General features: G+C 24.3%; 1 protein-coding gene across 1 annotated transcript in view; it reads left to right on the plus strand.

Annotated features, from left to right (window-relative positions):
- Window positions 1-2,330, plus strand: part of LOC112601782 (FMRFamide receptor-like) — a 90,641-nt gene extending 88,311 nt beyond the window's left edge. The window contains exon 3 of the mRNA XM_025349560.1: window positions 1,059-2,330. Within this exon, the coding sequence (XP_025205345.1) occupies window positions 1,059-1,778 (720 nt within the window). The 3' untranslated portion in view covers window positions 1,779-2,330. The remainder of the gene's footprint in view (window positions 1-1,058) is intronic.
- The last annotated feature ends 11,954 nt before the right edge of the window (window positions 2,331-14,284 follow it).

Here is a 14,284-nt window from a genome sequence, read left to right on the forward strand (position 1 = left end):
AAATTTTTCTGTTTCACCTTTTTATAATTTATTTGTAAAATTGTCTATAATCAATAGGCAAGTAAAATTCGAATTTCCTTAGTTTTGTTGTAATTTTAATTAAACACTACAAGTGTTTTGTGATAACGGTGAACTTATTATTCAACTCTTAACTATGAAATAAATTATAAGCGTTTTCAATACACTTCGCTTCGTTTTGGTCAAAAGCCTTAATAATACGTTTTACTTCATTGGAATTATCTTCCACAGTACATTACTGTATTAACCCCAAAGAGTTAATATTGGTTGTTGAAGAAAATTAAATACATTTGTTTTTTTTTTTTAATATTTACACGTGAAGTTGCTTTTAAAAAATATATTTTAATATAATATGAAATTAATCGATTGAAATTTTTTAAGTTATTACCTATTATTTAAATAAGCGCGCACTTATGATACATTTCTGTTTTTTTTTTTTTTATATTATCTTGCACCTGATAGGTATCATATTATTGTTGTCGTTTAGATAGAAATATACTCATGGTAGATGCAAATGTTTGATAAGAAAGCTGAATGCCACCAATTTTCAATAGTTTTATCAAACATCTAAACAAATTTAAACAAGCGAATCAGAATCTAAAACGAGGTATACTTGTCAAGTGAAAAATCAAAAAGTGAAAAACACTTAGAATTTATTTCGTAAATATTTCATATTTAATAATTAATCAAAACCAAATGTGAAATTTATGAAATAGGAATTAAATAAGCAAATGTTTAGGGTTTAATCCAGTTCACCTTTTTGCGGTGCACCCCTGGGAATGAAATTAATTTAAACTGGCCACACATGAACCTTACTGGTATAAAAATAACTTTTGGCTTAGAACGCATATACTCATACTTCTTTTTTTTTTTTTTTTGAAAAATCTCCCTTCACATACATCGACTTCACTTACCACATCATATAGGTAACCACCGCCGCGACCGCAGTTAGGTGAACCACTGACCAAAGAGTGTCGATATAATCGTGAATAATAACTTATTGACCGGCGGCGGTGTTGTGAACGCCGCGGGTGTTGCAGGTGAGGAGAGCAAACCGAGAGCGGCAGCGGCTGTCGCGGCTACAGAAGAAGGAGATTGGGCTCGCCACCATGCTGCTGTGCGTGGTGGTCGTTTTTCTGTTGTGCAACGTGTGGGCGCTCATATCGAACGTGGTGGAGGCGTTCTACGGCATCACCGTCGATCACCTGGTCAAAGTCAGCAACCTGCTGGTGACGATCAACTCGTCCGTCAACTTCGTCATCTACGTGATATTCGGCGAGAAGTTCAAGCGGCTGTTCTTCAAGTTGTTCTTCCCGAGGGGCGTGTGGATGTGCGGCTGGCACTTCCCCACCGACGGCCGGGGAGGCCCAGTGGGCGGCATCGTCTGCGGCGGCGGTGGCCACGGGGCGATGGACGACAGCGAGGCCACGTGCAACGGGGCCACGGCGTTCGAGTGCAGACAGTTGAACACCGGCACGGGCGGTTCCATGTCGATGTCGTCCACCGACCACTTCAGGCGGTCTCACCGAGGACGCCACCATCACCACCACCATCACCACCATCATCACCATCACCGGAACGGTGACCGCGTGGACCGCCAGCGCGGAACGACGGCCAACAGCGGCGGCGGATTTGGTAACCGCGACAACTACACGTCTGAGGACAGGGAGCTATCCTTAAAGACGCCTACCAACAGCGGCATGATGTGGGAACACTCGACCACTACCACTACGACCACCGTAAACGTACATCAAATCTGAGCGTTGACAGCGTTTGTCTATGTCCTAGTCCATAGATTCCCCAACAATGTGTGTGTTTAAAGCAGACAATTTGGTCGAATAGTATGATGAGATGAGACCTGGGATGTTCAACATAATAATATTTCATGTTCGATACAGACAGATTTTAATACAGTCCAATATATAACATAAAACGGATTTAATACGTTTGAAAATAATTTATAGGAGGAAAATAAACGAAAAGAAATTTAGCTATAAAATATACTGTTTAATATGTTTTCGGTTGTGCTATCACAACGATAGTTGATAACACAAAACATGAGTGACGGGTAATTTGATTTATTTCAAGTGAATCGGTATTTTTTTTCCCAAAATTTCGTTGCTCGTTAAACGTCATCTATTTAATTATGGAAAATTAAAATCATTATACACCTGAACCGTTGGGATGATCGCTGGTCTTTGTGATTACACGATATAGTTAGACGACTAGATGACGGGCATTACTTATATACACATTACTGAGGCTGGGCAAGTGTTAACAATTTTTATTTTTTTGTTTTTAACTTTTTTAGTTGATAGAAAAGTAAATTATATTTTAAGTTAAAATTATATTAAGTTTTAATTATATAAATAGCAAGTCAAACAAATATAAAGAACTTAGTTAGAAATCGTTTTTTTTTTTTTTTTACCAAGTAGGTATTTTAGTATTTTACAATCCGTGCAAAGCATAAAAAGTACATTTGATGACATTGTAAACAAAAAACAATTATATAATAATAATAATAATAATTATATAAGTGTCATTAGCAGAAGCATATTAAAAACGAATAAAAGACCCTATTAAAAGAGGTTTTTATCTTTTTTATTTTAGGTTTAATTTATAAGACATCGAAAAATCAAGATCCCTTAAAACGTCAAACTGTTTTATCTGGTAGGATTCTTAATAAAAGATTTAAAATTAATCGGCTTGAACAATACTATGAAAATTTATCAGATATTATTTATCCTAATTGAAATCCAAAAAAAAATAAATACTTTATTCACCATTTTGAAAGTTTACAATTTAATATTTATAATACATTTAACAATTGTAAATAATACCAAAGACTGTTTTATTTTTATTTTATATAAACAGTAATTTGTATAAAACTATACATTTTATATTTTTGAAATTTATTTAAGGAAATATTTAACTGAATATGCAATTTAATTAACTGGTTAGTGCTATAAATCATGGAATACATTTTAACTCAATAAGTTAGAACTTTCTTTAAAAAAAAGCGTTACTCGTTTTATAGCATAATTAAAAGTAACTTAACTTTTACTTTTTATTTTTTTATTTATGCCCAGCCATGCACATTACAAGGACCACATACATGACTTCTATATATTCTGTATAATGTATATGATTTTATAACCTTATTAAATTATAAGTAATACGACAATGTATACAAGTGAAGATTCATTCGATCGATATTGAACGACCTAAGACAAACAAATAATCTTTCATTGTCAGTGACATCTGTCAGAAAAAATCTCTAAAAAAAAAATGTAGTTTTTTTTTATATAACCAATATTATTGATATTAGTAAACAACAGCTCATTTTGATGACGTAACTTGTTTTGAATATAATATACCGAACAACCTCACTGTTTCCATTTACTTTACAGAACAACTGAAATTCAAATCCCAAGTTCATATATGTGTATAATCGCATTTTATTTTTTTTCAAAATTAAATTCAAAAACTATCAGCCAATTAAAAGCGTTATGAATATAACTACCTAAAAGCGGACGAATTATTTCAGAATACCTAATCGTAAGGTAAATATCACTCGGATTTTAATCATTTGCCGAACGAAACCTGAACTCAAAATCAAAACGTACGCCGGGAATGACGAAGTGATTTTGGTTTTTCATATCCACACAATTGAAATCCCACGCATGTCTGCGATCGTAAGATCGCTTAATATTATCATTTATTATTATAAAATTGTATATACCAGTATGTAAATCAATTTCCGTGTACCTATAAACTATAATATATATATATATATATACGCTATTATGTGTGTTTGTGTGTCATATCATCTTATGTACGTTAAATATTATATAATGCATGTGGGTGGGTATATTGCATTTTTAAATCCAATAATACACGTTAGTGATGAAATATTCTGGGTTTTGGCAAACTCGTTTTTAGTACTATGTTTATTGTGAATACCTAACCCACTTGTATGAAACTCACATATTGATATTATCATTGTGTTAATATAATTTACGTGTGTTATAAAAAAAGGCTTGAACTAGTAGTAATACAGAATACATGATTCATTGATATTATATAATTTAATATAAAATGATACTGTATATATATTTTATTGTTAATTATTTTCCATTCGGGTATGTCACTATTATATATAATTAATATGTTACGTTTGAATATTGTGTTTGGAAAAAAAAAACAATATACAGTATTTTAACTATTATTTTTATTTATTTTTTATATATATATATATATATATATATATATATATCATATATAATATATTTTAAGTCGAAAGTATATCAAATAAACATTTTTTTTTTAATTTAAAATAACTCATAACAATAGTATGAAAACAATATACATATTTTATTGTACCTACTTATTCAATCGCATTATATAAATAAATATTAAAAATGTTTACCAAAAAATATATTTTTAAGTAGTAACTATAATATTTAGAATCTAATATTAAAAAAAAAAAATTAATAAATAAGGAAGTAGGTACCGTTCAACTATACATTAGATGTCGAGTAGGTAGGTCACTATTATGTATAGTGTATTGAATTTGAATTCAATGATTTATCAATGTATATTTAAAACGTTTTTAAATTATGTTGGTCTATAATCTACGAGTGATACGTTTTTTGGTATAGTTATTAAAGTAGTTTAATTTTAATTTTAACATATAATATAGGTTTATAACATTTTTTTTTCTGAAAATATTTCATTTATTATATTATCAATATTTAATCGCTATAATAAATATATTATTATACCATATTGTATTAATTTAAATAAATTAAAATGTAATAATACCTTTCTTTAAATACCGCAAAACAATAAAAATAGATTCATAGTACCGAATAGATAATAATTCAAGATGAATTAAAAATTTCATTAAGTACCTATAATAAAATTCATAGTAATATAATATATGTAAAAATTTAAATAACATTTTTAAATTATAGCAAAATAATTAAATAACATCGTGATTTATTGTTTAAATAAATTTCAATTTAAAATTGCTGTAAAAAATAATTTTCTTTAATACCTATTTATTAGATTTTATGGTTTCAGTATGAACTATTTATGATAACGATTGTATTGAATTTCCAAAACTTAAATAAAAAATAAAAACTTTTATGAATTTCTATTTACAAAAGAATAAGCATTTTTTGCCCCAATTTTAAAAACTAAAGCCTAGTTTTTACAGACAAAAAAAAATACACACATAATTTTAAATGATCAATACATGTATTGTTCTACTTAAAATCTAAATAAAATATTATAACATTTTAGTTTTAAATACATAGTAAGAAAATTGAGTAATCGATTTATTTTAAAACGGAAGAGATAGATTTTCAAATAATAACATACTAAAATCAAAATTGAGAATAATATAATTAAAATTATTGAATTTCAAACTTAAAAATAAAAAACTATATCATAAAATAATAGATACTATGGTCTTTCAATGAATCAATTACAAATTATAAATGATCTTGAAAAACTAGATAATTGATTCTAAAACAGCACAAATTAATTTTGTCTATACTGCATTGTATCTAGACTTTTAATAGTTTCAAAAGTAAATGTGGACCCAATTTTCGGGTAGTAAGATAAATACGTAACAGTTGATTTTATTGGAATTTACCCATCATTTATCAAATATACAGATAACAGTATTTATTAAGAATGTAAAAATTTGAATACTGTAATTTTATTTTTTTAGTACAATAATGATTGTTTGTGCAATTATATGAGCTTCATTTTTATATTTTATTCTATTTTATATAACAAACAAATACGGTTATAGATAATGGGTAATGTTTGGTATAAAAATCATCGTGGTGTATTCTATAAAAAAAATATGCAACACGTAGTAATAATCTATGGAGATAAATTCAACATAGTTTTAATAGACAAGAAAATAACAGTCAAAAAATAATTTACTGTATATTCTAAACATTTTACTTATAAGCCCTTATGGATTTTGCAAAAATTATAAAGCAAATGGCCCTCAAACACGTTGAATACCATTGATTCGCCTTCATGGAAGCAAACATACATACTCTTGTGCAACAAAGAATAGGTAAGACATAAACTTATAATATATTTTAAATTAAGCTGCTTAGTTGGTCACAACCCTAAATATTGCAGAATATTTTAGGTATTGACACTCTTTAAATAAATATGATACAAATCATAAAAAAATAACTAAAATAAGAATAGCTATTTCCTATAATGTATTTATTGTTTAAGCTACAAGTAAAATTAGACAGTTATATCTAAATATAATTAATGTCTTTTGGGATATTTTTGGGACTTTAGGTTAGTTTTACCAATTTTTTTAAAAAGTATTGAGAATTCTAAATGTTGACCTATATAAAACTATAAAGTATTATTTAGATCTAATTTTTTACAAGAAACACGTTTCAATGTCAATGATCATAACATAGTATTTTCTAACAAAAAAGACACAAAAATGAAAAATAAATCATACATTATGGTGAACTAATATACTTATCTCTAGGCTCAAAATCTAAAATTTATTTATACTAATTTAACCTTCAAGAGTTGATACAGGATTTTTTTTCAAATATAAAATAATATAATAAGCTTATATTTAATGTTTTCATTTTTGTTTAAATACACAACAAAAGGACAATATCCTCATGTTTATAACTTTTAAACTTCAGAAATACTCGGCCAGATTTCACGAATGTTTTATAAATTGTTCTTGGAGTTATCAGAAAAGTTTAAAGATTAGTTTTAACCACATACTATACCTAGTCTACTACAGATATATTACCAATTTCAGTCAGATTAATTCACGAAGCATAACACACTGACGCCGATTTTTTCTATTAAGTGAGGTATATTAACAACGAGATACAATATTTCAATACAAGTACCTAATGTATTGATAATAAATAAAAAAATTGCATGAATTTGTATTATTTATAAACTCTTATTCCAATGAATGAAGTTTGAACTAGTTTCATTTTATATATATCAGAAAGTAATGTCTAGATTAATTTTTATAGATCAGTTTTTAAATTTTAGTTCAGTATGATTTCTTTTTATATTTGTTGTTACATAAATTATACAATTAGTCAAGTACTTAAACTTTGTTGTCTATTATTTTATAATATATTCTTTAAACATTTAATTTTTTTTTAATTATCTTATCAAAATAGTTGTCTTTACATACATATATATCATATTATCATCTACACAACATTTATCTTGCATCGTAAAAATAATTATCTAATTATGTAAAATACTGTATTTGTTATTAATTTTGAGTTAATATTAAATAACACATATACATATTATATACTTATTTACTATCGTAAATATTATCCACTCTATCCACGTTATATTAAACATATAAGTTAAAATTTACGATATATATGATATTTCCATATTATAAGGTATCATTTTATTTCATTACTTATTTTTATTAGTAAATGATAATGATGCATAAGTGTCAAGCCTGTTTCTATCTATATCTATGGATAAAATAAATCATTTTTTCATGAAATAAATTAATAGCTAAAACTGTAATAAAATAATAATATAAAAGTAATCGACTTGTATAATAATATTATTAAATAATAATTATTAATCAACAATAATAACAATAAAAATATTTGATGTGAGGTGATGTGTGACTATTTGTCTAACTAAAATATTGACATAAAGATAACTTCGATTTTCTTAACCAAATTATTCTAACAATGCTTGATACATATCATTTATATATATTACGGATAAAAAATAATTACAATACAGATATTGATTAGACTGAATTTTATATTTTTGCGAACATATGAACAGAACAATTTGCAAGAAATACTAAACATAAGACTTTTGAGCTCTATTTTATCGCTTTTCTCAACATATTTAAAATCCATTATTATATTATAGTTCTAACTACTAAAATACCAACAATATATTTTATTTTTATAATAAATAATATGTTTGATTTCATGCAACTAAACAGAAAAAACTAAAATGTTTAATAAAAATGTATCAAAATGTCCTTATAACTGTCATGCCATAAATTTCAGTTTTACTACTTAAAAAACAAAAATCTCTATGACATCCCTATAATTTAATATATAAGTATTTGATCGTTAAAGCATAAAATCTTCTTTACATCTCTAATGGTCTGAAATATTTGGTGCAGATCTTCACGCGTGTCAATCGTCAATCTTACAATAAATCTGAGAAAATTCGTTCCTTTTTAAAAATTTTCTAAAAAAAGATTAAAGCCTATTTTAATTTCACATTTTAAAACTTAAACTTCTACAAAAAAATTAAATGGTTATGTTGCATAAGTAGTATATTTTTTTATGCTCACAGCAATTTTCGCAGAGAAATTAAAAAATTTTAAAGGGAAATATTCCGCTAAAGCTCATTTTTTTCCGCGTAACACAAATCAATAGTTTTTATGAAAATGTACATACATTTCGTGATAAAACGATCAAATTGTATAATTCATAAAAATATTGTTAACAGGACATTAAGTATATAGGTAACACAAAAAAAAAAATGTGTTGAAGTAAATATTTCTCCTTAGACTTTTCAAATCTCCCTACTGAAAAGTGCTTTGAGCATATAAATAAATACTACTTGCGTGTTTTTTCAACATATACTAATGATTTTGTTTATTTATTAACACCAATATAAATCAATAGTTTAACAATTATTCACCTATTAAAGTACATTTTTAACTTGCAAAGGTCATAAAATACTGTCCACAAATTTATAACCGTATAGCATACCTACAATCGAACGTAAAAAACTAAATGCACATTTATCACGCACGATGCAGACATTTTCTATTTTGGTAAAAGGTAAAAAAATAAAACACTTAAAGTTTCACGTGATTTCTTTTATTCGTATGTTTTTCATTTTTCGATATTTTCGTATGTATTGTATGGCAATTTATAGTAAATGTGATTTATAACTACTTATGTGAAAATCTATTGACTGTGTTTAAATAATTTCATATATAGCCTATATGAAATTATTTCATGAAAACTTTTGGATTTTATTTAGTTTCTTTTTGCAAACATTTTTGAAATTATTAAATATCTTATTTACTAACAATTTTGAAAATTCAAAGTTTAAAATTTTAAGCACTTTGAGTAAACAAATTAATTTAAATGAAACATAAGGACCGTTGTGTATTAATACACATATATCTATGCCTTAATACATTAACCAACATTTAAGTAGAGTACATGTTATGAAAAAATGAACAAGACAAATTTCTAGAGAACATATAAATTATATTTTCAGACTTACGGAATGCGTGTATCAGAAATTCCTTTAATTCATCTCGTTACTCGACAAAGTATTTTTAGCAACTTGATATATACATTAATATTGAGGAAAAACTAGCTGCAGACAGAATAAATGATTCATTGCGTAACAAATTATTCATAAAACTAATCAAATAAATCGTCTATATTAAAATAATTATGCATAAGTGTTTATACGTTTGTTAGAAAGATTTGTTGGTTTATGTTATAGTTATAAGCTTTAAGATATGAAAAAATAAATCTTTCTTCAGTATGTGTAATGTTATATTTAATTAATTAATTCTAAATACAACAATATTTTTACTAAGTAAATATTATAAATAAATAAAATATAGTTTTAAAACACAATCCATGGAATTTTTATTTAAAAAAATAAAATACATCCAATGTTACTCGTTGACTAATAACAATTATTTATTCTGTTTTTTTTTTTTTTTTTTTAATTATTATTATTATCTGTTAGTTGATCAGTTGATCAAATATTAATTTTAATTTTGGATTAAATAATTGAAATAAAATAAAAAGTACTCAATAAAATCTCTTGGTCAATACTAAATAGTGAATTATATTGTAAACAAAATTTAATGAAAATAAAATATTCTTTTTTTAAAATTTAGTTTTTCGTGTTTTTTTTTTGTGAGTTATAGCCAACGAATTAAGTACTATAATAATTACAGTCTTATGTTTTCTAGATAGGATAAAACCTTAAGTAGTGAAATCGATACCTACCACCCACGTTTTTACGTAATAGGTAAGGCTAATTAATTAATAAGTTTAATACAATTCTAAAAAATAATATCAAAATAACATAATAATATTTCAAGTGCACAATACAAATATGAAAAATGTGTTCTATTATTCAGCGTTTTCAGCATTGAGAGCAGAATATCAACTTTATTTTCAGAATATGTTATTCAATTTTATATGCATGCATCATCTTACGAATTTATGTACTTACATATTTTGTGTTTAACTTTCTTTTATAAAAAACAGTTTCGTATACATATTCCTTCCTCATAATTTAAGCAATAAATAATAAGTAATGATCCACTATTTATTTTTTTTCTCAAATATAATACATTATATTATAAATGATACCTAATATAAAAAGCATTATGTGTATCGAAAGAGAGATAGAATCTAATTATTCCCCAATAAAGAAATAAAGCAATGAAAAAAATTGATTATAAAATAATATTTTTTATTTTTTCAATTAATTATTGTTCAGTTCTGCAATAATTAAGCCTAGAAAAATGTCTTAAAAAAAACAATAACAACAACAACATTATATTTTTATATAATACATATAAAAATATAATATACTATCATTCTAAAGTTTCTATGTATTAAATACTTGGTTTTATATGGTTATTTATTTTAAAATATATATAAAATAATTTCTTAAAGTTTATTTATTTAAACAATTAATTTCACCGTTTTTTATAGTCCATAATTTGCTTAAAAAGGTAACAATTGTTTTGTTTGCGTGTAGACAATATTATATTTATATTCACATATACTGAACGTGTAAAGTTGAACTATATTTTTTTGGCATGATATTAAAGATACACAAAACGCAAATAGTAAATATTCAAAAAAAAACCAAATAAAATTATAGTTTTTTAAAATATTTATTATAAACAAACATGAATAATGAATATAAATATATAATGAGTTAAATACAAAATCATAATATATTGTTATAGTATTTCATTAAGTCTATCTTATGTCAGAGCATATATTCCTATTATAAACATCATAGGCCAATAATCTTAATTGTTGAAGCTCAAAAAAAAAGAAAAAAAATAATAAAATAATAAAATTAATTATTGTAACTTACTTTTATGAAAAAAAAAAAAAGTTTCCTGTTTAGTTCTAAAAGTCATATTACATAATATTATTATTTTGTCAATAAAAACCGTTCTAGATAATTTATCAAACAAATTACGTAACATTTACGTTCAGATATTAATTAATAATATACTAATGGTCGTACAAAAATATATTTTATTCAAAATTTACATTGTTTATTTAAAATTACATAATTTAGATTAACACACATTTTCATCAATTATAAAAAGTCAATTGTTTAGTAAAGATAAACAATTATTTTAATGAAAATCAAAAATTTCAAAACACGCTTAATGAAGAGTTATTATAATATACGGTCATTTAGTCTTTTATGATATTATTTTTTCCTTAAAGATTAGATTATAAATAGGTATACTATATAAGTAATGTAATAAGTTATTACTAATAATAGCATATATATATATAATTTAATGTTAACGATGTGTACATACTTAATTATTATTTTAATGTTATCTAATACTAAATAGAACTAAAAAATTATTGAATCATAAAATTATAATAATAACATTGTTTTATGCAAAATTGGAAGAACTAAATTTGTAATTTTTTTATCTAGTATAATCCACAGATTCGCACTTAAGAATAAAATATTAATAAAAGATTAAAATGTAAGTAACACATTTAAAATTTTCCTTCTATATTATATTTCAGTAAAATATTTAAACAACAAAACATAATTGATATCGAGTACCTATTTGTATAAGATTCTACGGTACTTTAGATAAATCAAAAATTCTCATAGCCGATCACCGCAGACAAACCAACTGACGATGACTAATAGACTAAATATTTATGATTTTTGAAGATTGAATGTTTTTTTTTTTCAAAAAGAACACTATTATTCATGCTCTTTTATTTTCGAACTCAGTGGCGCCAAGTTCAGTTCAAAAGTGTTATTTCAAATAATTTTAAATTAAAAAAACTATTTTATCCATATAATAATTTATGGTGTTAGTTTGAGTAAAAATATATTCATTTAAATTTCAATAAATAATATTTATTAATTAAAACTCAACTACACAGATGGTACTACAATAACTTCATCTTCAATACACGTCGTATTTTAATTGCATAAGTCTGCGCCTGCTCTACTATATTATAATATTATTATTTCTCAAACAAATTAATTTATAAATTTTATTGTCAAGGTGAATTCTGTAATTAACCGTTTAAATGATCTTTTAAAATCCTACATTTAAAGTACCTTCGCTATGAAATTATTGGGTAAGAAGTATATCTGCATAATAATACTCATGTTCACCGTATAGATAAACTTTAGATTAAAATTAATCAAATAATCCTATAATGTGAAAAATACAGACAAATTTAAACAAATACGTACGTATGTATGTAAATTATTGAACTAAATAATTATCCGTAGATTTTTATTAAAATATTCTTTTAATATGCTAAGTTAAAGTTCCTTTTTAATAATTTTTTTGTGTAAGTATATCTGCAAACTAATATTCATGTTTACCTAACCTAACCTATGCTTAATATTAGAATTAAACTTAAGATTAAAATTGATAAAATAATTGTAATTGATACAATACAATTTTAACATAAAAGTAAAAAAATATAAAAATATAATATTGATTCATTTGTACAATGTAAAAGATATAGATGATAAACTTTATAGATGATTTAACATTGACTGAATTTAGTTTAACTTAGAAGAGTTATTGATTAAGTGTTTTGTTTTATTAAAAACCCAATACTAACTGACAAATGTTTAAAGAAAAATTAATTAAGTAAATTTATAAAACACAAGACGGCAAGTCATAATCACTAATAAAACAGAACTACCTTTGTTTTTTATAATTTGATCAGCTAATTTAATGTTCAAGTTTTTTTTTTCTATCTGCTGGATAATAGTTTCATTATTTTTGTCGTGAAGGATGCATAAATAAAATATAAATTATGCAGCCACTAGTAAAGTTTTGGTTTTTAAGCGTTCTTATTTTTTAATTTTTCGACAAAAATAAACAATCAAACAAATATTTAAAAACGCTATTTAATTTTATTGTAACAGGATATGAATTAGACAATTTTATTTTTTAGCAGTATCGTATTAAGAACCGAATTTGGATTTCTAGTTCAAAAATTATTTTACAAGATCATGTTACATATTTATTTTTTTATAATGTGAAAAGTAAAATTAAATTTTGAATACAAAATACATAATATTATATACTTGATAAATCTTGAACTTTAGTTATTGACTACCTATTAATTTATTAATTATTATTATTTTACTTTTAGTGATTAATTAATATTATATAACTTATAAGGTAATAATATTAATAAACAATGATTACAAGCTTAAAAAATTGAATGATTAGGTAAAAAAAAAAAAAAAATCCAATTTAATTTCAATTTCAATTTTTGCTAAAATTGTACTACACGATTATAAATATAATAAATGTGCATTCTTAGTAAATGTTGATTTTTAATACAAAAATAACAATTGATAAAAACATTTTTTTTTTTTTAATAAAAGAAAAAAGAAATTGAAACTTATGAGGGAAAAAAGTAATAACTGTAGCTGATAATCTATAATAGACAGGTATGCGAATACGTGATATATAATTCTTGTTTTTGTCTAACTACCAGCTAGTACGTAAATTAGTAGTAAATTATTTACTGTAAACTCATTAACTCCTAACTATAACAATTATAAATTAATTCAAATTTTGATTCTAATTACCAATTATTTTTGTTTATACATAGTTCGCATGAGTCATAAAAAAAAATAATATGAAAAGTTTACATAATGATTCTTTACCAATCATCATTTACAGACAATAATAGTCTAACAGTAAATTTCAGAAGTATTTATATTTCTATAATTAATGTAAATAATTATAATATAATAATTAATAATAAAAATACGAATTATCTGTTATGGTACGATTGTGTGTACTATACGTATTATAAAATAAATATGAACTAATAATATTTTTCAATATTTCATTCATGTAATATATAATTAATATAATATTAAAATAGCAAAAGGTATTTTATGAACCAGTTAGCTTATAAATAATAAA

The sequence above is a fragment of the Melanaphis sacchari genome, unplaced genomic scaffold (assembly GCF_002803265.2).
Source record: "Melanaphis sacchari strain LSU unplaced genomic scaffold, SCAv2.0 Contig7_pilon_pilon, whole genome shotgun sequence".
Classification (NCBI taxonomy): domain Eukaryota; kingdom Metazoa; phylum Arthropoda; class Insecta; order Hemiptera; family Aphididae; genus Melanaphis; species Melanaphis sacchari.